Below are 21772 nucleotides of genomic sequence, written 5' to 3' on the forward strand. Positions count from 1 at the left end.
ATTTAATAGCACTAAAAACAGACAGTTGTTGAAAACAGTATTTTATTTACAAGAGGTTTAAAATTGCTTGTACAAGACGATAAAGCAGAGTGGACGGCAAGACTGAAGTACGTTGATGATTTTCCAGGAACTAAAGTCATCTGTCTCATTTCTTCTCTGGCGCATCAGAAATCTGCATATCAATTCACAAAACAGTTCACGTTTACGTCGTTGTGTAACCTTTCCTGGGGTGTCGCTTGTCTGCCTGTCCTGCCTTTCAAATCTAAACACATTACACGTACACTGAAAGAACTGCACTGCCTCCCTGAAGCCTCGAGGATAGAATTCAATATCTAAATTCCAACTTTCAAAGCTTATCACGTAATTAGTTGATATTTAGCAATATAACGTTGAAATTAGTTGAGCGAAATTCCCATATTTTGGCGGGCAACCGTCCCTTTAGCCATAATGAATCTGATAGATTCACTTTTATGTAAAGCAGTAAGTTTCCTTCGGAATCATTTTATGGGTTGTTCTACAACTCGATTTAAATTATCACCATGTCTTCTCCGTACAAGGTTTGACGTAATATAACAAACACTAAAAAGCTTTACCCACGCTGTACCTACCTACCTACCTACCTACCTACCTACCTACCTACCTAGTGTCGGGAGCGGCGGAACAAGGAGAAGGGGGAAGGTAGGGGGGGGGGGGGTGGGTTCCGAAAGCTTCTAAGCTAGCACTTACGGTATACTTTTCCCATTTCTTCTCTGGATCGTAGGCCTCCCACCGGCTGGCGGGGAAAATATGTTTATTCCTCTCATACCACGTACGAAGAACCACTTTGCCGGCGTGTGACTGGATGGAAACAAAATCAAACAAATTCTAGGTTAGAGATGAACGATTACAATAATCACGTCTAGTGGCTTAAACTGGGATTAAACAACAAGAATCAATTGGCGGTTATCTATCACACACGAGAGCGAATGGAGCTTGGTAGCCATTAAACGAGTTTGATCTTTTGACGATCCTCGCAAAGTTTGAATGAACAAAAGCGTAAAATTTGGGCTATCAAATGACGAACGGCGAGCCAGAGATTGTAAGCCTGTTTTAGATGTTCAGATGGTGGGAAGCGACGTGAAGAAAATAGCAATGTGTGCGAAAAACAAAGAATTGCGAGTGGGGAAAAAAAGAGAACAGACTTTTGTACTCTAATAAGCTATCATGAAATCTTGCAAACTTTCGCAAATATATATTATCAACTGTAATCAACTTGACATATATATCATCAACTGTCACACTCTCAACAATTTCGTCAACTTTCAATTTCCAACGCCTATCATCTACTTTCATCAACTCTTGTTCGCACTCGCTCCTGGTTGATTTTTGTGTTATGCGCGTCTCTGACGCCACGCAAACTTCGTGTCCTCACTAGAGTTTTGATGGGTAACTACATATCGCAGTTCAATTACATATGAACTGGAAAGAGGCGCACTTGAAAGAAAACATACTCTTACAGCCGTAGTATTTGTTACTTTATCATCATCATCATCATCATCATCATCATCATCATCATCATTTTTATTATTATTATTATTATTATTATTATTATTATTATTATTATTATTATTATTATTATTATTAATATTATTAAAACGTCTGTATGCTATATACAGTTAAGAAGCATCACGAGGCGCTAACGCAGAGTAACCCGTGGGCTATAAAGTGAATAAAAACTAATAAAAACTAATTACAAAAGAAGAGATCAAGTAAAACTTCATCATCAACATCATCATCATCATCATCATTATTATTATTATGTTAATTGTCTATAGCACATAATAAACATAGCTTTCTGGTAGGGTTACCATGTTTACATAAAGCTTATACTGATAATGACAACGATAATGATAATGATGATGACGACCACGAGGACGATGAATCTAGCGATGGTCTAGCCAGCGGTGTAGATGAATAAAAATGTCCATCAGGCCGTTCGCCACTGCCCGCTAAAGTACAAGGAATCTAAATAATCATAGGGAAATAATCTAATATAAATTTAAGTTTGAACTAACCTCGTCTTTTTCTACGGAAGCGTCAGATATCACTCGAACATCTTCATGGACATCAAAGCTGAACAGCGGGCCGCTCTTACCACGAGCCTTGTTAATGATGAAATCATAGAATGTGTAATGCTAAAATACAAGAAATGAGAATAAAGTCAGCCATAATGAGGTTGTGATCAGGCACTTTTTAAAATTTATTTATTATTTTTGCAGAAGATCGGGGAGGGGGATGATCACAGATTACTACAAGAACAAGAGGATTGTGATTTGTTAAACAATCAGCTCTTGAACTCAAGAATCTTTGTCCTTGAATTATATAAAGTTGGCTCGAGTTTCCTCAGTACAAGCACTGACTCTGAAAGGGGCCTTGAAAATGTCCCAAGGTAAAAAGGAATGAAAGAGTAACTAAAACACAATTACCTGTGGAATAATAAGATCCTCCTTAACGTACATTAGGTTTTCAGTGGTGATAGCTCTAAGAAAAACAAAACAAAACAGAACAGAAAAAAAATCATATATACCTCTTACTAACCGAGTTCGAGCGCTTGGGCGATAAATCAACGGGAAAAAACAAGGATTCGTATCTTACAGTATGGACCGAGAAAACAAGGTTAGTAATATATTTATTATGTCTCTGAGGTTAATCGGGCGCGCGGCAAAGCAACAACTTTCAAATTTAGAGGGCCGTACAGTGAAATACGGCCCACAAAATTGACCAATCACACCGCGTGTACTAACTGAGGGAGTTTTAAGAAAAGTTTGATTAATTGGAAAGAAGAACTAGATACTTTTATTTAAAAACAGGGTAATTCCTTCAGTAATTATAAAAACAAAATTACTGTTATCAACGGAAGCCCTAATTACAATGTTAAAAATTCTAGAATACAAAGCAGCATCAACATACCTAAATTCGGTGAAATCTTTCCTGAGTTGCTCAATGCATTTTTGCAGAAACTGTGATATTGTGTTGCCTTTTTTCATCTGATGATAATAAATAAACGAAAAAATTAATGTAAATGTAAGGTAAAGGCAAAGGTTAAGTTTTTGTGAACAATCCAACGACGCCCATATGAAGTGTCAATGAAGCAACTAAGAGCAGCGGTAAATCCATTAAGGCAAAATTTTCGGCTGGAAATTAGGAAACTTTCCGTGTTTATGGAAAGGCTTTTTTCCCTGTTGTTTCAAACTTGCAGTCTCATTGGTTGATCAAAAAACGTACGTGGTGGCACAATGGTGACGAAAAAAGACAGCAAAATGGAAACGGAAATGTTGTGCAGATGGAATGATAATTTCAGTTGGAACGGAAAAAGCATCCTAGGAGACCCAGAGGCAGTTATAGTGGGGTAAAAGGAATTTTCGCGGGCGAAAGTTTACTGTAAGAACCGGAAAGTCCCTGGACAAATACTCTTTCCGAACCAGTTCCAGAAGCATTTGAATTCTCCGCTTTTGATTGAACTTTCGCCTAAAAAATCTCTTTTACCCCAATGACTGCCCCTGGGTCGCCGAGGATGCCAAAAGTCGTGGGTTTGTTCCGGAAAATGTCCGTTTGATCTGCACGTGCAAAGCGTCCCAGCATACTGGCAGAAACAGAACTTAAAATGGGAACCCAAAAGACTCTTGGGCCCTTTGATTTCAAGAAAACTTTTCACCTCTTTGGGTCTTCCAAAGTTTTCCCACGGGGGGTGGGGGAGGGGAACACACCCAAGGGCAACTGTTCTTGGTCTGCTGTACTTGATTTGACAGAGGGAATCACTACCGTGAAGGAGGTTTGGAAACGTGATCTTAATTCTAAGATTAGATTGGACGAATACCACCCACTATATTCCATTCTACCGACTGTAAAAGATTCCTCTTGAAGCCTTCGTAGAAAAACATCTCAACTTCCTTTAGTTAACACTGGGCGCTTTAAGCATTGTTTTGCAAACAGTCTATGTTTTATTAAACTATGACTTATCAATATAATTCAGCTTGAATTATTGTAATAGTTATTTTTCTTTCACTCTCTTGCTTGTAAATACACCCCCAGATCTTAATCAAACATCAAACACTCAGACAAGTGTTTCATCGGATTTCGAAACACCTCAAAGTTGGTTAAAAAAATGTGGATAGGCCTTGCTTTTAAAACCCACTTCACGGTGTTTGGAAATCAGATAAAACAGTTTTCCTCGCGTTTGATATATGACATCTTTGTATAATAATACCTTTATTGTTCTCCTGTGTCCTGATCCATCCCAGTAGCTGTATGTGATTTCAATGTCTTCACCTAAAATAAATTTTTGCGACATCAAATTTTTGTTTTTATACATGTATATCATGCAAAAAAAAAAAAGTAACAGAAGAGTTCAGTAAACATTATAACAGCAAGATTGACAATAAGAGAACATGATGTCTCAAGCCAGCCAGAATAGTGAGTACGGCATTTTGAAGGGATGGTAATGGTTCCAGAAATTCTTCACAACAATACATCCTGAAAATAGTATGAGCCATTTTGACGGAAACTGAAGCTCTGGCATAACATAACCACTCTTTTTAACCCCATGGGTTTTCGTTTACACACCTCCACATTTTTCTTAACCCTCTTCATTGCATTAATGTTGTAAATTGGTATGTGGAAATGAAGAAACTTGAAACTTGACACTCCTTCAAACTATTGCATTCTGTTTGTGGAACTCCATCAGGATGTAGAATGCACTATGTATGTTTAAAATCATGTAGCAAGGTCTTACTTTTAATCTTTTCCTGTTTTTCAACCCATTCTTGTCTGATTTTTTCTCTTTCTTGTCTTTCTATCTCCTGTCTCAAAATAAACCATGAACTCTGTCAACTACATTATCAAATATTGTATATAATATATTATTATTATTATTATTATTATTATTATTATTATTAGATATTATTATTATTGTCATGTAAAATGTTATAATTACAGTTTAAGGTGGCTCTATACCATTTCTTCAGTTTTCGCTGGTAGTGATATATATATTTTTCTTGATGTTCTGATTCTTTCAACTTGAGGAAAACATCTGGGTTCAAATATAGTTTCGAGTAGTTCAGTCCTTATGCTTTGCTAAAAACACCGTTACAACTGGTAAACCCCATTTCCATGGCAACCAGCGGATGATACATCTGTTGCTTCCTTCACTCCTAGCTAGTTTCAAAACGGGTTTGTCTGAATTTCATACGTGTGGTAAAATTTCGCTATTTTTTGTGTTAAGAAGAGAGAAACTCCAAAGTATCTCCTCGTAAAGTCAAAACAAATTCTGTATATACATTTAGCCAATTTCTGCAATTTTCGTTTTTGCCATTTATTGCAGTTATGCATGGATAATTCTCCCTAAGATTTTTTGGAGTACAAATACCAGCTAAATCTTAACACTGAGCCAATTTTCAGAAAAATTCACCATGGAAAACTCGTTAAAATAGCCTTACTTTCAGGCTAAAACTGGCCTTTTTTTCTCGTGCGAGCATAATGAAAATTCACGTATCAGTTAGAAAACTGTGTGCGCTCAAGCCATGTTAGTACCCAGTCTCCATGCGTCAAATAACTGTATGGAGTCACCTTAAGTTATGCACTGCGCCTTGTAAACTTTGGTTCTCCTTGTTCGTCAGCACAAAAGCTTTCTTGTTTCACCACACAAAATTGTTAGATCTTTAAGTCTAATAAACTGGTTACACTGCTGATGAAAGCCTTAACGCCTCATTAATCAAAAGGAATTTAAGGTACCATGGATCAGAACAAGATTGTTCAAGTGGAAAGGGTAGAAACTGAAAAATTAATCCAGTGACAATCTCTTGAAGATGATAATCAAAATGTTTTCACAATCCTGCTCATCATAATTACCTCTCTTTCTCTATCTGGCAAAAATGATGTGTCCACATCAGGATTCTTTCCTAGTTTCTTCTTTTTTAATGGGACAACTGTTAAAAGCAGGAATAAAAAGAAAGCATAAATCATGTCCTTATAACATACTGATAATGCACAAAATAACTGAGTGTTTTGGATTCAACTTTGGGGCAGCCATCTTAAAGGCCAGGGCTGAGCTGTATATTTAGTGGGAGTTTTCTGTGATCAATCTACGCCTACATGTATGAAGGATTTCCTCAAAAGTTAAGTTATACATTGAATCACTAGGCTGAAGACAGTTTATACAGGATAGGAACATAAAGACATTGCAAGAAAATCCTAATATAAATGGAAGGTAGGGAACGGTGCCTAGCAGAATTTGACTCTCACTCTTAATCATTAACATAAATGAACTACTTTTTGTGCCTACAATGTGTTAATGTTCATGAATGCTGCAAAACACGTACACCATGAACCAGTTAATGGGGGAAAAAATCATGGAACTTCACTCGTCTATTACTTTTCTGAGTGATTCAAATCAAGCAGTGTTAAGGGTCCAGCCTCACCCTTTTTAAAAGAGACGCTTTGGGAATATGGTGTGAAGTGCTAAAATTCTTGAGGTTTGGAAACAATTCTAATCCCCCTTCATCATCTTAAGGACGGTGCCTACTAATAACAAAGTATTTTTGCATGGGTTTTGACTATGCAGGAAAAACAGATCTTAGCAAGGGCTATTGGAATCCAAAAAGAAAATTGGGGGTAACCACATAATAAAGCAACAAAAATTCTAAAAATCGCTAAAATACAAAACAATGTATGTAATTTTTTCCCAAATTGAAGCTTAATTATCTCTGAAAAATGCATGGTTACCCCTAATTTTCTTCTCGGATTCCAATAACCCTTGCCAAGATCAGCTTTTCCCATTTCAGCAGGCACCGCTGTTAAGAAACCCAACTTTCTCGTAACAAGATGCCCCTCTAATGGCATTACACGGAATGCTTAATGTAGCCCAAATTATTCCCCATTGTATGTTTCGCAGATATTTAAAAACTATCCTCCCATGGCAATTGAAATAATTGTCTGAATGGTTTTATTCAGATATATTGTGTGATACTTATCGTTGTGTTACTAGGAATCATACCAGAAATAACTATGTAATAACGTCATGACCCCGCTGAACTGGTCTGGCCTCCTCTAGCTCTAACCCTTCGCGTTGATCATTCGATCTGTTTTTTAAAGCGGAGTTTCTTTGCTGTGAACTCTCCCAATTTCCACCGTTTCAACTGTCGAGTACTACCTAGAAGTTATTATTTCGATTTACCGCTTGAAAAAGGTTTGTTTTCTCTCTGAAAACGGCAGATCAAAGTCTTAAATTCATACATGTGGCCGCCATTGTGTGGTTCCAGAAAATATCCATACCCCCACCACGGAGGGAATTGGAAATTCCAGAGGGGTGGGGGGGGGGGGGTCAATGGCCCAGGAAATTCCAGAGGGGAGGAGGGGTGAATGGTTGGATAAGTTTCCAGAGGGTCAACTTCACGTTTGTGTCAGACATAATTGTTGAAAATTGTAACTTACCAACTTAGCAACTTCGTAGATCTTTCTTGAAGACGTAACTTTGTTTAACAGTTTCAAAGAAACCCTTGTTACATTAAAAACATGTTTCCTTTCTCCGATAAGCCTTTGTAAGCGAAGTAGTCCAAGCGAGACAAGAAATCTTTGTCTGCGTTGCGTGACTCAGTTATTATAAAACTGTTGTTTGTGAAACTTTCTTGCGTAGAAAAATATTGTTCACTGGCTACAATTGAATTTGTACCAATGTTATTAAGGGAAACTTTTGTATGGCTATAAAGTGAAAGCCCCAATTTTACATAAAACATTGAAATGTTTGTTTGTTATTTTTGTATAAAGTTACGGGCAAAGGTGAATTCCCGGGGTCAATTGATCAGTTTGTCAAAACTGACCCGTGTTAGAACTTATTTTGTCCAAAGTATTTAAACTCAAAGTCCAAAACTATTAACTTAATTTCTATGCCAAAATTCAGCAAAATAGAGCCAACTCAACATTCTTTTAATGCGTTATTGATCTCATACAAAATTTGCATAAGAACGTGAACATGCTAATTTCGTTTTGCGGCTCCATTTCGTCTGCGGTTTCAAGTTACGATCTGAAAGGTCAATTTGTCTCCCTGCTCTGCTAATGCTTATTTTGTCCAAGCTAAATCCGATTCAATAGGAAAACTATTGACTAAAATAACTAGACTGAATGATTACCATGAGAAATATTGATTGAGTAGAACTAAAGCGATAATCCTTCTCAGTTTTGATCTCCTACAAATTTGCATAGGAACGTAAACATGGCATATGCAAATTAAATAAAAACACATTTTTGCATTGCCGGACGTATTCCAATAATTTAGATTAAAAACTTCAGCGAAGCTAATGGTAAAGTTTGATATCAATGACCACAGGTAAATATAAAACACAACAATTATTTCAGTATCGTATCAAAAGCTTTTTGGCAAACTCTACCGATGAAATTGAACAGCGCGCGCGCTCTTCGATAACGCATATTTTCTCCTCGTGTGGGCAGTTATTGATATTTCTAAAATGTTCACATCAAACTGATTTTTGAGGCGTTCTTTTGGAAATAAAACTTTTCCAGAGGGGGGTGGGGGTGTATTCTGTTTTTGAGGAATTTCCGAAGGGGTGGGAGGGTTAAAAAAATACCTCGAAAATGGAAAATCCTGGGGGGTGGGGGGGTCCTATGTGAAATTCCCTCCGTGGTGGGGGTATGGATATTTTCTGGAACTACACATTGAACAAAAACAACTTTTCGAAATGATGACTTGCTTTGACGTCACACAGGTAGAGATAAGTGGGTCCCCTCCCTCGTGATATACGCGCCGATAATAGATTTTGATTGCGCCGTTTTTGTTCAAGACAATCAGAACGATATATCCCTTCTGGGAGAGGGTAGAATTTAATCAAGGTTTAATGAATAAATCAAATAATGATTTGACGTCACACAGGAAGTGATAAGTGGGTCCCCTCTCTCGTGATATGTGCCTGAAAAATAGATTTTGATTGGGCCGCTTCTGTTGAAGACAATCAGAACAATATATCCTTACTAGGGGAGGACAGAGTTTAATGCATAAATTAATGTGCACATTTGTGACTGCGATGAAGAAAAAAAAGATACCCGACCGAAACCTAGACACGTCATGCCCTGCGGGCATTCCGTGTAAAAACAGGAAACCCACCTGCAATATAAGAGTTTGTATGAAGAATTTAAAGTGAGATTTCTTAGCTGTAAATGTGTAATCACGGAAGGAAGTTGATAAAATGTTACCGGTGTCATTTCTGTCTTTCTACCATGTTTCAGTGCAGTTACAGCAATATTACATTACCTGGTTCAGAGTCATCACCATCTTCCTCTTCATCAAGACTGAATGACAACGCAGAAGCTGGTTTGACTTTGGATTTCTTTTGCTTCTTTTTCTTGGAATCCCTTTATTGTTGGTGAACAAAACAAAAAAGACAATAATAGAGCAGATTTTAGTTGAATGTTGAAAGTAGTTTAACGCTTGCTTTTGGTTTTCTCTACTATGTTCTGTGATTGGCTAGCAAAACTTGTGCCACATTCTCAGCAAATGATGAGAAGCAACACGAAAACCAAAACCAAAATCATTGACTTGCTCACATGTACTTTAAAATTTCCTGCGCAAGTTACATGTACATTCATTTGCCTAATGCCTTCTAGTCCACCATACCAAAAAAGATACGAAAACTCTAAAACGTTCATGAAAATGCATAGAAAAGTTCTAGAAACTTCAAACCTAGCATACACAATGTTGTAAGTACAGGGACAAATTTTCCAAAAATGTGCCTATTGGCTGTGTTAGGTTCACAAGATATTGTGGTAAAATGAACAGCCACCATTTTTTTCTGTACTATGGATTGGTTCATTGTGCTGTTTACATCTGTTGTGACTGGCCAGAGTAATCACTTTATTTTGGTTTTACAATTCTCAAGTGAAAACTGCTCTATTCATGTACATATTTAACTTGTATTCACCAGAGACAAATGACATCTATCTTAAGTAACACTTTTGAAAATTCAAAAGTTTGAAAATAATTGCCAAAATTTCCTTTAAAACAGCTATTTTAGTACATAGAAACTATTCATAAAATAATAATTTTGTCCCAGGGTGGCCAAGCTGGAAATGGCTACCAGCTTGAAAAAGTCAGGCTCACATTTTCAAGACCTTCCCTTGTGTCTAACATAAAATTTATTGGTAACAACTTGCTGTGCCTCATTCATTCTTTAAAAATTCACTTGATTTCAAACGATTAGTAGATCTGGAAGAATTCATGTTAAGCTATTCTAAAAATTGACCAAAGAAAAATCTCCAGGTTTCATTCATAGGACACACGATCATCCCCCTAGGGAAACTTAAATGTTAAATGTTCCAGACTTGAAACACATATTCACTTCTTCTCCTGATTGGGTTCAAAACCACCTTAAAAATTAATGCTTATTCAGCCCCTGAGGTCAGGAGAATTAAGGATATGATCACCCTAGGTGAATTTTCTTGATATTTTAATAACTTCTCTCCAGTACTTTTATAAGAAAAGTATGGGAACAAGATAGGAGAATTTGTTCTTTGACATTAGGGGTTAAAGGGTTAAACAGTATTATCACTGACCCTTCTGCCTCATCAGAATTCAGTTGTGCTGCCAGCTGCTTTTCATGTTCTCTGACCAAAACCTCACGTTTGGCTTTCATTTCATCCAGGGTCACCAGACCTTTAAAACAAGACAAACTAAATACATGTAACTTAATGCCTCAAACCTCTTTTAAGGTTACCATATACCTTTAGAGGTGTCTCCTGTCCAAGGTATCTACAGTTTAAACTGGACACGCCACTTCCCTTGGACATGAGACACCTCTAAAGGTATACAGTAACCTTTATAAACAACAATAAATATTTATCATAAGTTCCCAACCCTCCCAAGCATTATGCTGAATTTTCTCCCTTTTACACCAGCTGTAGCAATGAGCAATGCTGTGAAGGGTCCCACTCATACTTAAATTTACAAGTTTGGTAGTTTTTTTTTTTCTTTCTTTCTTTATTTATTTGCCATGAAACACAATAATCTAATAGAAAAGCAGCATTATTTATTATAAGATATGGTGAGGAGACATCAAGAAACCATCGGGCTTATATAAATAAAGAGATCACCTCGAAATAACAATAAAATTAATACAAAATAGTACTGCGTATGTAAGCACAAACAAATAAGAATTATTAAAAAAAATTGTACAAATCGTTTCTTGAAGGCAGGAAAGCTCAATGAACCTGTGATAGAAATGTGTTGGAAGAGAATTCCAAGTTCTAGGACCTAGTTTAGTATCAAGTGGATGTAACGAAGATAACGTTCTTGTTGCTGTCACCCTAGTAGCTTCTAAAATGCATCTCTTATATTATTGAAATGTGTATCTATGTAAGAGCTACATCTAGATGCAAGTTGTTATCTTAAGTCAGACCTACCAATTGTACTTGATTTAAGTTGCTGCTCAACAACATCATAATGAGATGAAAACTTGTTGCTGATGTCTGCAATTTTGTGTTTCTGCATGAAGAAAGGTCAAGAACATTTAACAATATTTAACAATATGCTGAGTTTTATTCAACAATATAAAATAATGTCATCACTGATAATAAACAGCCTTACAAAAAATTGTAACAATGTTAGTTAAAGAGTTATGAATTTTGTTTCTCATGACAACAATTAAAATTTAAAATTGCTGCATCAATCAAGACATTTAGCGCAGTGGTTCTGAAGTGGCTTGGCCGCCCATCAGTCAAGATTTTTTTTCTTCATAAAAAAATTGAGAATATAATGGGTGAGCACTTCTGAAAATGGCTGAAACAGATGCATTTGTTGCTTGGATGCTTAGACACTTATCAACTGGTTGAAATGACCTTAATTATAATGTGATCTGTCAAGCCAGCTTCAGGGAACATACTTGTAAAAGTGGCCCTGTATTTTCTAGTTTTCCAAATTTGGAAAAGCATTAACTTTACTATGTACACTGTATAGCATATGGATTTAGATTGGATTTAGATTGAAATTGTCAGTGATCATGATAAGCTTAAACATGTATTTATCAGTGACCTTTAAACCAACACTGATAATACGCAATTATTTAATTGATGTCTTGACACACCACCATAGCTTTTGGACCGTAATCAACATAAATATATAGCAACCAATAAAGTCTATGACAATTTAAGCTTGCGGCTTACGAAGTAACATTTATATGCTTTTAATATACGATCTGAGTTCTCTATCAAATACGCGCGTGCCCATTGGTTAAAATTGATCACATGATTTTCATTTACGTCAGACACCACATTCAAAAAGTGCAGTGTTGGCGATAACTCATGAAAATCGTGCGTTATTGCAAATGGCTTCGAGGTTTACACAGGTTGGAGAAGAGGAAATCCCTCAAATCATCAGTGACTTGTGTACAGGGTATTTGTGAATTGTAATTTGCTTATTATTGAAATACACAGATTTTTTATTTATTAAAATTGTCTTGTCATAACAATTGTTATCGTTTTATGTTTTCCCTTTAACGTGTATCGCGTGCAGTGAACTCAGATCGTATATTAAAAGGGTTAGAGACTGTCAGTTCGTGTTTTGTTTACAAATACACGCACTTACCGAGTGTACAATGAACTCGAAATTTTCAATCCTGCACTCGGCCTAAGAAGCAGGGCGTATCTAATCGATCGAAATCGATCATCGAAAAGCTAATCGATTAATCGATATTACTTGATAATACTCGATATTTGTCGATTAATTAGTTGATTTAATCGATCGAAATCGATAATCACAAACTTCCTTATCACATCGATGAAAATCGGTAATAAAAAACGTGCGCCAAACCTTAACAGCCATCTTGTAAACAAAAATGGTGAAAGCTGCTCCTTAGGCGGACATGAAAACTTTCTTACCTCGTAATCGACTTTGATCTTGCTTTATGCAGTCTTATGTTAGCTACTTTGTCTAATTTTCTTTCTTCACTGACAGGCAATATTCAGCTGAATATTCCGGCCCAGCAGTCTTATGGTGGTGTACTCTGTGCTGTAAACTCCGATAGTCAAACTTCAATAAAGTGTTAAGAGGATGTTAATTGAATTTATATGGACTGCTGTTTATTAGTTCGAGTGAGTTGGGGATTCGTTCTGGCGAGGATCAACCAGGCGCTAGAAAAAAACACTTGACGAAAGTGAATCGACACGATCTTCATCTATTTTCGAACAAATCGATAAAAAATCGATAGCTAATTACAAAAATCGATCAAAATCGATAATCACAAGAAAACGAGCAATCGATATATATCGATTTCCGATATTATTCGATTGATTATTATCGATTACGATCGATTTCTATCGAGTATCGAAAATATCGATTAGATACGCCCTGCTAAGAAGGCCTCGTGCAGTATTGAAAATTTCTCGTTCATTGTACGGTCAGCGCGTGCGTGTATTTGTAAACAAAACACTCACAACAGTCTCTAACCCATAAATAAAAATTAAACTTCAATTCGACAATTTTACCATAAGGATATAAAATCATTATTGAGAAAATCCCCCAAATAAATAAAAAAAACTGACCTCAGATATCTTATTTTTGGCAGCTTCTATATCAGCTTTCATTTTCTCTCGTCGTTTCATCAGGGCCATTGCCCTTGCACCTTCCTTTGCGGCTCCCTTGTATTCCGCCATCTTTGCTTCTCGTTACTGCACGCTCGCACAGTTTGATGGGACTAGTGCCAGTTTCCAGGCGTCAATGATTTTGAGAAGTCACATACGTAGGCTTACATGAGGTACTGACCCACACAGAAGCTGTTCTGCTTATCACTGCAAAGATTATCACAAGAATACAAAGTCAAGGATACGAGACGCCCAAAGCAAATGCATGATGTCCGCGTGCTGGTTAACCTTACTTCGGATTCAAAATAAAAACGCTTACACTGTATTGGGAAACAGTTCAAAATTCGTACCGAATTTAAAACAGGAGAATATAACGTTTGATCAGTACAACTAAAATTACTACTACCAAAAGAAATTATATCGAGAGATATCAATTGGTGTAGTTTCGGAATAGAATCTGTTTGGAGTTGCAAACTAGATAATTCCAGGAAGTTGTCAAACGATTTACACTATAACATTTACAGAGTGCATCAACGGCCACAATTTCTGAGATGACAGCAGCTGATGCAACATCCTGTTACAGCGGCAGTAACTCAGATAAAAAAATATAACTTTAAATTTATTTTATAATGGTAATTGACCTGATTGGAGCGCAATTTGGTTTGAAATCATACGCGTGATTTCAAAATCGAACGAGCGCGCAGCGCAAGTTTGATTTGAAATCACAAGCATGATTTCAGACCAAAATTGCACGACACTGACAAAGTTCAATTACCACTTTATTACACCTATTTTGAAATCACAGAATATCATTTTCAATATTTTTGTTACTTCATTTCCATTTTGATGGGCTAAAGAAAGGATGCGATTTAGAGCAAAAAAATGGTGCAATTAAGGAATAAATCGCACTGTTGAGAGCCAATCAGATTGTAAGAATCACCAGTGATTTTAAAATGGGTGTAATAAATGGTGTAACACTGGCTTAGAAATGAAAATTCCTGATTCTCAGATGACTGATTGCCCCTACGCACAAACTGATTTCATGGTTACATTGACGGAGAACAGAACATGAAATGGTAACTCGATCAATTTACACTATTCGCTTGCTAAACTGAATAATTCATCACGTTCGAGCGCCAATCCGTTAATTCAGCTTTTTATGCCAGTTGTGTAAACACCCATCACAAGTTAATGACAACAATTGTTCATGGTGGATATACACTTCTCAAGCATCAATTTAGTATCATTCCACACTTTGCGGACTAATTCAGCCGGTGTTTAGTTGTCCCACTTTACTGAGGTGATAAAGTCAACGTTATCATCACTAAGGTATGTTTTAAGTGTTACAGTGTTTTTGTGTTATTTCCGGATGAATCAAGTTGCTTTCACAACATTAACATTTACGATAGAGGTATTATTTCAGTTACTGAGTAGGGACTTTAAACAGCTACGACGGCAACGCCAACGAAAACGTCACCTGAAAATATATAGTTCATGTTTCTTGACTACTTCCCGATTATTCCAACTTGTTCAACTTGTCAGTACAATGTGGCCGAACTATCCAGGGACAGAATTGGTAGGAAAGGCATTCAAGTTAAGACAGAGAATAAAAAAAATCACCGTCATGTGCTCACGTTCTCGACAAACCTTGAATTTGGTCATTTCACATTGTTGTTTGGCCAAGTAAGGCAAAGAAATTTGCCAAAATTTTTAACGCACGTCCAGGGCAATTGTTGTTCGCATTAAATCCTATTGTTTTGTGATGTTCTCGTTGTTGTCGCTGAAGTAGCTGCTTAAGCTCCCCATTGACACAGGCATACTAAAAAATAAAAAATTTCGTATGGGAACCACAACGTCAGATTGCCGCGGAATCAAGTCGTAAATTCGGTGTCTTCTACAATATCGGACACAGGACACTTAAATGTTTGCCTTTAAACCATTCACTTGAGTTTTTATTTAAAAAAATTAAGCCAACCTTTACAACATTGTTTTACGCCAACGCTAAACAGCTGGTGAATTCAGGGTTTCTAAGACGTTTCCCTACTCAAATTTTCAGCTTAAATATCCCTACAGATCAAACCCAACACATGAGACAATATTTTTAGTAATTTGCTTAAATGTTCTCGTTGGGTTCCTTGTTTGAAGCATAACAATGGTGTGGAATTCAATGCTTTATACGCGCGCATGAAAGGGAAGCTGTTTCCGTAAACGTTGGTATGGTAAATGTAAGGGTTTGAACCTCTGGGTGGACCCTCCCTATGCTGATCATTCCATCGGGATTTCTTCTTCTTCTTTAAAAATCTAGCCGTTTCATTTTTTAGTTCATCATTTTGTAGTGCAGTTCGCGACAAGTAATGGAAAATGAGAAGAAAGCATAGGAAAGCAAATAATTGCAAATAAGTCTTCTGTTATTTATTCCTCGTGATGGACATTTTGAAACGAGTGACTCACTTTTTTTGCAGTCAGGAAACGTCATACTATTTGTTACCCTCAAGTAGGAAAAGCAATTTACTGTACTCAAAAACTAGAAACTCGACTAAAAAGTGTTCAAAGAAGTCCTTATGGCGGCTGATTTAGATGCATAGAAAACATTGTGGAACATCCGAAAAAAGGGAACAGGCAGTCAGATCGAATCCGAATCGTTTTTCCTGTTTCTATCATGAGATTTATCTATTTTTATTTTCCATTTTAAGAAAAAATTAAATCAGTCGCGCGATGAGAAAAGACACTTTTCCTTTGACGGCTCAAGGTTGGCCTAAGTAAATGCAGTTTCTTCTTTTTTTTAAGTATTCAATTTTTTAAGGTTTTACTCTCAGGAAAAAGCTTTGGATTGTTACTGGCCTGTAATAATTTTAATTGCGTCCATCTCGTTTTTCTTGTCTTGGGAATATTGGTTTGAGACAGAAGAGTGCTGTGTGAATTGGAGATCAGTGTTTTCGTGCTTGATGGTTTACGATAACAGACGGCTGATTAAACACAATATAATGAAACTAGTCGAAATTACAACATTTCAATCAACTTCAGCCGTTGAATTTCACATAGTAATGAATAAGAAATAATGATTAACATTGAAAACGGTTTTCAGTTGACTGTGACGCGTTTGATTAGGATTTGTTTCAATTACGCTACTTGATTGGTTAAAAAAATATATGCGCCACTTTCTCAGCCAATGAGAAGCAAAACCAAAACCAATCGTGGCTTGCTCGCTCGCGTTTTCCCGCGCTTGGCGCTAGCAACATGTATTTGCTCCTGATTGGTTCAGGGGATATTCCGCAAGATTGTGTTTATTGAACTTATTGATAACAAAACACAGTTTTATTGCAGAAACTGCTACAGAAACTGCTGGAGACGATCTTAATTTTGCCATTTTTCTCTCCGAAAAACACGAAATTACGTATACCGCAGGATTAGATATCTGTGTTTTGCACGGACGACGAATATTTAGCAGCCATATTTGGGCAGTGTTACAATGTGTTGAAAAATAAGAACGTTTAGCCTCAGCCCTAAACTTAGACGCTCTGGTTAACAAAAAATAAGCGTACTCCATTGTTTCCCTTGATTACCGCCCGTGTTTTGAAAGTAACTTCTTCTTTATTCAGAAAGATAACAGAGAGAGTTTGGCGGTTCTGACGCCGGGCGACAGGGTATGGGGATTTTGGCCGCCTTTGAATCTCTGTAACTTTGCTCGAAAAAATTGTTGGATTTGACAGAGAATATTTCTTTTTAAAGGTATCTGAGTGTCCTAATTTATTTTCTTGAAATATAGACTACAGATTCAGGCTATAATGGACGTAGACGAACTTGCAAAACTTCAAGCTAGCCCCTCTATTCAGAATATGCAAATTGTCTCTAAAATACAAGTGACATGAGAAAATTTCTCATGATAGTTTACAAACCCACATCGTCTATGTGTGAACAAAATGATCTAAATTTTGTTCCAACGACGGCGATGAACTGAGGTAGAGAAAAATGACTTCAATTTTTTAAGAAACGTCAGTTTTGAGCGGAGCCGTTACACAGTGAATTAAATAATGTTTTTAATTACTGGAGTTGTATTGTAAATATATTTTGAACATTGTGTCTTGTATATCGTATGTAAACTACTAGTTAAATTTTTTGCTGAAAATTTAGCAAAATCTCAAACTATCAGTTTAATTTTGAGGATTTTGTAAAACTGATCAACAATGAAAAAAAAAAAAAACTTGAAGACTCGACTCGGTCTAACATTTATCCAAGTGACAATTAAGCCACATTTTTTACTGATGGATAGAGGGTTGGCTGCACAATAAAAAGACCATATTTTGACATCGAGGAAGGAAGAGGGGGGGGTTTGCAGTCTGAGGTCTTCCTCTATCTTGCAGATTGGTAGTTCTCGTTTGAGCACAGTAGTTTTAACCACTTCCCTTATGCTTTTCCTTTTCCAGGATGGCTTCAAGAGGACGCACTATCTTGGTGTACATTGCAGTTCTCGTTACTCTCCTGGCTAAACCAGCCCAACCCACGGTACGCCTGACTTGAAGATTTCTCTTCTAAGTTGTATGGGTCAATAAATAGGATTTATTTCTACACGATAATAATGACATCAGAGCTGGCGTGGCCGTTTGTCACTGACTAAAACAAGAAACTTACAAAGGCATAAAAGCTAACCTTCGCCGTAGCGGTGAAGCGTTTTCTGTGGACTTTGAACGATTTTCGCTTTTTAATGCGCGGATACGAACCCTTGCTAACTCGAACCTCGCGCTTACTCGAACCAATTTCCCTTTCCTTACAGGTCACTTTCTATATAATTTTATCCTCGATAACTCGAACCTTTTTCAATTTCCCTCGAACGTTCAAGTTATCGGGAGTCGACTTGTACTTGTAAAAGGAGGAGCGGGGAAGGGAGAGGTAAGAGAGAAAACTCTTTCTCTCCTCTCCTCTCCCCTCATCTCCCCTGTTTCCCCATTTAATTCGCTCTCGTCCGAATTTACGCGCGTTCAGATAAAAAAAAACACCCACAATCCCACGGAAAGGTTTGCTACGCAGTCTGATGTAAAAGCCTACCTATCTCGGGTATGCACTTAACGAAATCTTGCTTTGTAAAGTTTCATATGCATGTTTGCTTTCTATTTTGGTGGTGGAAATAGATCAAATTAAAACCCAGAAAACAGCAACAACGAACAGTAACCCAAAGGGCACATTAAAGCAAAATTACTTAAAATGTTGTCGCCTGTTGTTCTCAGATACTTTTTTGCCTTTCTAAAGACACATTTCTGTAACCTTATACAGGTTAATTTGTTCGAATGCTTTAGCTAAAAATTTAAGTTGCAGAAATGTTAGAAAATATGGAATCTTATTCCACAAATTTACTAGCTGTTGTTGGTTTTACTGAAATGCTTCGCATTTTTAACGAAACGAATTAGTTTTCCAGTGTTGGGAAATTTTTGCTTGCCAGGTTTACCGACTTAGGATGGTAAGATTAACTTAACGCATTCTTTTTTTTCGTTAGACATGCGAGACTGCAGCAGGAGAAATCCAAGCTGGAGAAACATTCATTGAACCCCCTCCGGGCTGCGCGTATTGCCGTTGCGGCGGCAACGGCCACATTGGGTGTTCTTCTCTGTGTCCCCCAGAGTATTTCATGTGTCGTCATGATCAAAAACCATCGTTTAAGATAGTGTCGTATGAAACCAAAAGAGGAACATGTACATGTAAAAGTAAGAGCAGTTACAGTTTAGTAGCCAGTCATTCTATTTTAAGCGCGAATTTTAAAAGACATCATTCCGTCTTTAATCTTTGTCGACTACAAGCGGAGTGCGACGGCCTTAAAATCCTTAGAGCTTCGATATGGTGGTCACGTGTATTATGACATCACAATCATGATCCGAAGGAATTCTCAACTGGGCCGAGAATGGTTCATTGTAACTACGGACTAAACATGTGCATTTGTGTACTCTACTAACATACACACTAAACCCCCCCCCCCCCCCCCCGCGATCTCTCTTGAATGCTATGGATTTTTTTGTAATTTATTATAAACAACAACAATAACAACAACAGCAACAACAATTTATTTATAAATCCAGGTTACATAAGGGGCTTGTCCCGCAATTAGCCACAAAGCTAGTCGAGGCGGGAAAGACGAGCACGAGAACATCCATCATTGGCGGTTCGGTGGCCCATTAATAATTTTCTATTCCTGCAAAGAAACAATAATAACGGGTCACGTGCAATCAAGTTTCTCTTGGTGGTCTTTGGGCTCATTTTTTGCAGAGCTGTGATTGCTTATAGATTTTCCCCAAATTTGATCCAAGCCGTGCTGTACTTACAAAGGACGGTGCCTTTTCTTTTGCTTCTGCGCATGCGTTCTGCGCATCTCGGGATGGTCGAATCTCGTCTATAGAGCCTCCGTTACCCTTGTCCAGCGGAACGTTCTTGGTGCTGACCAAAAGAAAAGCAGGCTCTGGAGTAAAGATTGGGGATGGTCCTAAAAACTCGGATTTCTTAAGGGCGAATACATCTGTGTTAAGAGGCACCGTCCGTAATCATGTTAGCAATTTAAAATAATAATAATAATAATAATAATAATAATAATAATAATAATAATAATAATAATAAAAATAATAATAATCAGTAACATGTCTAATGATTGTTTTATCTTTTTTCAGAGTTTGATAAGTGTGTACCGAAGTAGCTAAACTCCACATGGTCAGGTGTTGAAACTTCGCCAAAGAAGCTTTAATTACACTCGCAGTGATTTAAGTTATAGCGTTAAATAGCACAACGGGGATAAATACATGTATGAACAACAAGCAAAAAGGGTTGAAATAAAAGTCCGTCAAACGATTATGCATGTGTCTGTTTTTATTTCTGAGGTATATGGATTATTTGAAAACTGACTGAATTAAAAAAAAACCTAAAAAGAGTGCAACTTTCTAAGGAACGTTTTGGCGTTAATCAAATCTGATAAGCTCACAGTGATTCAGATGCTATCTGTATTGTGGATACACGGATTTGTGAAAACTAGTACATTACCATACATGTTTTGAATCCTCAAAGAAGCCGCTTTCGTCAGTTTGTCATAAAACTAACAAAATAATTTTACCTGTATTTTTGTCAAATGCTGAAACCTAACCCCCACCCCACTTCCTTAAATAGTAATGTATTTATATGCCGCAGATATCACATAGTCTCATAGTGGTTTATAATTCCTTTGTGGAGTGAGATCGGACGTCAGCATGTAAAGGCACCACTGGCAATCGCTATCATTCCATGTTTTGATCACACCCACGCACCCAGCCCATGTACAATAAAATTTATTATTTACTCTCAAAAGGGTTTTTCAGAACTAATTTACAAAAATCTAAAAAATTAATCTAAAATTGATGTACCTAGCCGCCAATAATGCCTGACCGGAATGAGAGTCAGACTGTGCGAGGTGGTAAGAGATTATTAACATGGATTCATTAGAGGGCAATCATGCACCTCCAACTTTTTGGAAGTTTTGGACCACGTGGGCTCCCTACTGGACGACGGAAAACAGGTGGACATGGTCTACATGGATATGTCTAAGGCCTTCGATAAGGCGAACCACGGCCGCCTGCTGCAAAAGTTTCACGAGTTCGGATTCGGAGGCAGCCTCTTGCAGTGGTTTAGCCGTGTCACCTGATGGGTCGCGACCAACGTGTAACAGTGCTGGATGAAACCTCTGATCCTCTGCCTGTCAGCTCCGAATTACCTCAGAGCTTCATTTTAGGCCCGATATCATGTTATTTCTCATCTATGTAAATAACCGGCCCGATTCGGTCCTGACGAGCCATGTTGCCATGTTTGCCGATGACACAAAGACATATAAACAAATTAAGTCTCATAAAGATGCTGCGTACCTACAAGCTGACTTGCTTGCTGGCTAGCTAACAGACATCACACTTACAACTGGCTGGGATTTTCGTTTCTTAAAGGTTTTGCTCGCTGGCAGTGAAGAGCGGGTATGTTTTCCCAGTAACGTTAAATAGTAACCAAGATTGACGTAGGGACACTCAGCTAGTGTTTAGTGCAACATCATAAATTTTCTCTAAACGGGTCGTTGGGTACTTCTGTCTTGCGGAGTGTCAGTTACTCGAGCTCAAGGGGGCCACTGTGAAATCCAAGAGACACCCAGTTGCTTCAAGATAGA

At 37.4% G+C, this 21772-nt stretch overlaps 2 protein-coding genes and 1 pseudogene across 3 annotated transcripts in view; 1 reads left to right on the forward strand and 2 right to left on the reverse strand.

The window, feature by feature from the left end:
• The window catches only part of LOC146459222 (thioredoxin reductase 1, cytoplasmic-like), a 66596-nt pseudogene that overhangs the window by 31843 nt on the left and 12981 nt on the right, over positions 1-21772 (reverse strand). The window lies entirely within an intron of this gene.
• LOC146459225 (protein FAM50A-like) lies at positions 24-13734 on the reverse strand. Its single transcript, XM_085089931.1, has 12 exons — positions 13579-13734; positions 11443-11524; positions 10597-10696; positions 9299-9399; positions 5887-5963; positions 4772-4838; positions 4247-4308; positions 2950-3026; positions 2466-2520; positions 2055-2174; positions 727-837; positions 24-172 (listed from the first exon to the last, which is right to left on the reverse strand). Exons 1-12 carry the CDS (start codon positions 13687-13689, stop codon positions 146-148), a joined length of 990 nt encoding a protein of 329 aa, XP_084946057.1. The 5' UTR covers positions 13690-13734; the 3' UTR covers positions 24-145.
• On the forward strand, positions 14809-20442 carry LOC146459226 (uncharacterized). The gene is made up of 4 exons (XM_085089915.1): positions 14809-14946; positions 18042-18120; positions 19106-19313; positions 20265-20442. The coding sequence occupies exons 2-4, from the start codon at positions 18043-18045 to the stop codon at positions 20288-20290; spliced, it is 312 nt and encodes a 103-aa protein (XP_084946041.1). The 5' UTR covers positions 14809-14946; position 18042; the 3' UTR covers positions 20291-20442.

Source organism: Pavona decussata, unplaced genomic scaffold (assembly GCF_977016875.1).
Source record: "Pavona decussata unplaced genomic scaffold, jaPavDecu1.1 SCAFFOLD_223, whole genome shotgun sequence".
Taxonomy (NCBI): Eukaryota; Metazoa; Cnidaria; class Anthozoa; order Scleractinia; family Agariciidae; genus Pavona; species Pavona decussata.